This window comes from Scardinius erythrophthalmus, assembly GCF_964197995.2.
Source record: "Scardinius erythrophthalmus genome assembly, contig: HAP1_SCAFFOLD_622, whole genome shotgun sequence".
Lineage (NCBI taxonomy): Eukaryota > Metazoa > Chordata > Actinopteri > Cypriniformes > Leuciscidae > Scardinius > Scardinius erythrophthalmus.
The window spans coordinates 1-5,000 of NW_028295999.1; the positions used below are offsets into that span (position 1 = coordinate 1).

A 5,000-nucleotide genomic window follows, 5' to 3' on the forward strand; every position below is an offset into this window, starting at 1 on the left:
AGAGAGAGAGAGAGAGGGAGAGAGAGAGAGAGAGGGAGAGGGAGAGAGAGATAAGGAGAGAGAGATGGGGAGAGAGAGGGGGAGACAGAGAGAGAGATAGAGAGGGGGAGAGAGAGAGAGGGAGGGAGAGAGAGAGATCGGGTTACTGCGTGTGTGTGTACGGGTTAGTGTAAGGAGGACAGAATATACAGTTTGTACAGTATAAAAACCATCACGCTTATGGAATGTCCTCACAAGTATAGCAAAACAATCCTGTGTGTGTGTGTGTGTGTGTGTGTGTGTGTGTGTGTGTGTGTGTGTGTGTGTGTGTGTGTGTGAGATGCCGTACCGCAGTGGAATCGGGTCCGAGGTGTCGGTCCATGCGTCTCAGCGCCTCTGATTCTCCTCCGGGCCACACGGCAGGAGCCAAACCCTCAGTGTCGAACCCTGAACACAAACACTCCCATCATGCACTGCTCTGACCACACTGGATCTGTGTGAGTGAGTGTGTGTGTGTGTGTGTGTGTGTGAGTAAGTGAGTGTGTGTGTTACCCAGCTCCTCCAGCAGGGGGACGCCGTATTTCTCCGAGTGGTTGTCGCTGACGGGCGTCACACAGTTTCCCATCAGCCCCAGTGTGGGCGGGTCCAGCGGGGGTTCTGGCGGCTCCATGCTGCTCGCTAGCGTCTGGAAGCGCTTGAACGTTAGCGGAGGCTGACCGCCGTTCAGCTCGATGATCCTGACAGCCAATCAGAGAACAGCGTCAGTCAGATTCAGTGATGAGTCACCGCAGTCAATCGACTCATTTAAACGAACCAGATGATTCACCAAGTGAACCGATTCATCGACAGCATTCAGTTCAGAGGCTTTAAAGCGACAGTTCACCCGAAACTGAACATTACTCTCCCTCAACTCTGAACATTAGACGGACACAATCAGAGTTATGTTAAACAATGTCCTGGCTCTTCCAAGCTTTATAATGGTTCTCACCGGTCGAGGTCGTAGAGTGTGTGTGAGATCTTCACGATGACCTCCACCCCCGCCTCAGACGCCAGCTTCTTTATGGCAGCGTCTCGTTCCTTCCCGAACGGCTCCGAGTCGCACTCGAACGTCAGCCGCGACACCTTCCACTCCTGACACACACACACACACACACGTCACATGGGCTCTTAATATATGTTCACCCCTCAGTTTTTTTTTTATCCATATTTTTTCAAATTTTGAATGACATTTTTTTTTAGATGTTATTTTTTATTTTATTTACCTTTCAATTTAATCAATAAATAGTAATTTAGAAGAACATTCCTCACATTCTTTCAACTTAAATTCAAAATAACTCACAATTTCATGCATAACCCTTTTAATTCAGCTCTAGATATCTTACACTGGGAGTCTTTGCTGACCTCTTGTGGATAATAATAATATATCATGATATTTCATAACTCTAGATGGCCTTATAGCTCTATATGGGTAAACGAGCTGTTCCTCTGGGTCCTAAAGCCAGTTCATTCAGTGTGCATTCAGATACACATGTAGACATTATTAAATACATTTTTTTTTTTATAAAGTTTTAGCATTATTAGTTTAGTCTTGGACCCTCTGATGAACACTCCATTGTAAAAAAAAATTGTGCACCTTGAAGAGTCGCGGGAAGATGTTGGCCGGCTGACCGCGGATGACGAACAGACGAGAGTTGAGTTTACGAAGACTAGCGTCCAGATCCTCCAAACACTGCAGCAGAAACCTGGAACAACACACACCACACACACAACATGAGTGATAACACACACACACACGAGTAATAACACACCCGACTCTAGACTAACCTGAAGCTTGTGTTCATTTAATGTATTATATTATTACCCTTGAAGTATTATTAGCATCATAATAATAATCGAGCAGCCTTCATGCATTAACTAATGAACCTTATTGTAAAGTGTTACCACATATATATATATATGTTAGTTAATAATCTTGTGTTATTGGTGTGTTATCGTTATTCTGAAGGAGAGCTGTACTATGATGACATAGATGATGTCATCCTCATAGAACCGCCCACACAGCTTTGGTTTAATGACATCACGTGAATGAAAGTTTGTGTCGTTCGTTACAGATCCACCAGACGGCGCCAGAACACAAGCCATTTTAAGCTTAAACGTCATCATAACTCAAACTCTGAGGAGAACTGAGAGATAAAAGTGTCTTTTGATCATGAGAATAACGACTGGAATAAGAAATAGAATTGACATACACTCCCATATCACAGTTCACAATCATATTTTTATACATTATTATGCTGAGGATTGTTTTATTTATAGATTTGATAACATTGAATTCATTTTAATAATATTTATTATTAATTATTATACATATATATTTATATCACAGTTCATTAAAATATTTTATACATTATTATGCTGTAGATTTATTGTATTTATAGATTTAATAACATTTAATTAACTTTAATGATATTAATTATATCTATAAGTGTATAATGTTTCAGAAGTGTGTGAGTGTGAGTGTGTGTGTGTGTGTGTGTGTGTGTGTGTGTCCCTCACCTCCACCTGTTGACGCCCAGGTTGGAGGCCCCGGCGAACCAGGGGTCCAGGAAGTAAACGCAGCGCAGTGATTGGGCGCCGCGCAGGGCCTCCAGCAGGGCCGGGTTGTCATGGAGACGGAGGCCCTTACGGAACCAGTGGACCGAGTTGATGGAGGACATGATCGGATCTCTCCCTGAAACATCATCATCATCATCATCACCATCATCATCATCACCTTCATCATCATCATCATCACCTTCATCATCATCATCATCACCTTCATCATCATCATCATCACCATCATCATCATCATCTTCATCATATCAACACACCCCTATATCACAATTCATCACATGACCAGTCAACATATTTTTATAAAGATCTTATATATTATTACTATTATTATTCTCATCAATAACACATTAAATTAATAATACTAGAAGACCGTTAATTATTATTATCATTAAATTAAATTAATACAATTTTAATTTAATGTGTTAATCAAAAAATACTTGTTTTCAATTATAATAATTAATTAAATGTAAATGCACATACATAATATAATAAATCTACAGCATAATAATCTACAGAAATATTATACTAAACATCACTGCTCATTTAATTAACTGTGATATGAGAGTGTACGTTACGTTTATATTTAATTACATGTTTAATAATATTCAAATCAAGTATTAGTATTATTTAAAAATCTGCAATTGTTATTAATAATACTTATTAAAAATAACAATAATAAACACTCGCTGTTTTAATGTATTCTTTTACTAATAATATTGATACGACTACTAATAATATTTATATTTAACTGTATATGTATATATAAAGCATCATGATACATTTTTTGGTTACATTTATTATTGGTTTATTAGCATTTAATTAAAGTTTAATTCAAAACTAGTATTATTATTAACACATTAAATTAAACAAGTCTTCAAGTGTTATTAATTGAATGTGTTGATGATGATGATGATGATGATAATAATAATACTTGTTGAAGGCTGTTTTATTGTATTAATAATAACATTAATAAATACTTCAAGCTGTTTTCATTTAATTATTATTAATAATAATTATGCTACTAATACTAACAATAATATATTAATATTTCTACTAATTTGATGTTATTTTATTAATATAAATTAATCAAAAATGCAATAATATTTCACCTTTAATTACTTTTTACATAGTAACAGAATGAAACAGAAATAATAAAGCAGTTTCCAGATGAACGGATATTAAAGGCATTGCAGACATTATCATCATACGCTTTACATATGATGTTGAAATGCCTAATAATCGGACCCTCAGTCCTAAAATTGGGTCACTTACATCATCAGATATCACAAAAACATCATAAATAAACAAAAGGTTCAGGTTTAAACACAGCTGTGTGTGTTCTTACCATATGGGTCATGATTGGGTTTTTATGTAACCTTAATGTCGAGTTTATATTCGATATATTCGTGAAATATCAGCAGAATGTAAGAGCAGACTTACCGTACAGACTTTAATGATTTTATGTGACTCCAAGTGATATTTTCATGTCAGTTTTAATAAATATGTCCGTGTAAACACTGCAGAACTGGTCAGATCACTTAACTCCAATCTCACAGAACCGGGACAAATCAGCACAGTTTCATAACAGTTCTGCGCACTGCGCATGCGCCGACACCAGCGACTAACGCAGATCACAGACACTCACAAACTAGATGTACCCCACAGCTTAATATATAATGTTTTAAGGGTTGTAAAAATAGATAAGCGGCTGGGACCTTTAAATATTCATGTTTCCGTGTAGATACTGATAAAAAGACTGTTTGATATTAATTGTATATTATTGAGCATTTAAAACGATGTTTCTTTCTATAGTTTTACATCTATGCTGCCCGTGCGCTGTCTCGATAGGTCACGCTGCTCGTGCTCCACATATAGAGCCCGCTCATTGGTCCGCATTAAAGTGACGTCAAAGGATCCCTCTCACGTTTATGCGGCGTGGATGTACATAGCTTTGCGAGTAACTTCGAATGATTTTGAACATTAAATACGGTTTAGTATGACTTTAAAATGCGGTCCGGCCATTCAGTTGCCGTTTATGTCGACTAACGATGCTGTAATAACCGAATTTCCGAGGATCCCTTACCCCGCCTTCTTCCCTCATCCGCTCTCTGATTGGTCGCGTCCTCAGAATCCCGGATTATCACGGGCGCGACTCCATAGGGCGCCATTTTGGATCTGAACGCGCGGTTTCAGTACACCACTGGAAAATACTGTTGAACAGCAGGAAACTGTTGCCTTCTAATGGAAAACTCTTGAGACTCTCAGTTTTTTTATCATAGCAATCTTATTTACGATGTAAATTTATATAATACATAAAATAAAATTTCTTCATATGTTGATACATATTCAATTATAATATGTTATTTTTTAAAACTTTTGAAAAGTTAACTGTTTAAAAAAAACTGAGG

The 5,000-nt window shown here is 37.5% G+C and overlaps 1 protein-coding gene across 1 annotated transcript; it reads right to left on the reverse strand.

The window, feature by feature from the left end:
• Positions 1-323: 323 nt before the first annotated feature.
• LOC308686671 (cryptochrome-1-like) lies at positions 324-4,170 on the reverse strand (the record flags this gene model as incomplete). The annotated part of the gene is made up of 6 exons (XM_081395111.1): positions 4,033-4,170; positions 2,536-2,710; positions 1,613-1,721; positions 968-1,110; positions 532-716; positions 324-426 (listed from the first exon to the last, which is right to left on the reverse strand). Coding segments are annotated over exons 2-6 (701 nt in total), but the record flags the coding sequence as incomplete, so codon positions are not given.
• Positions 4,171-5,000: the final 830 nt, after the last annotated feature.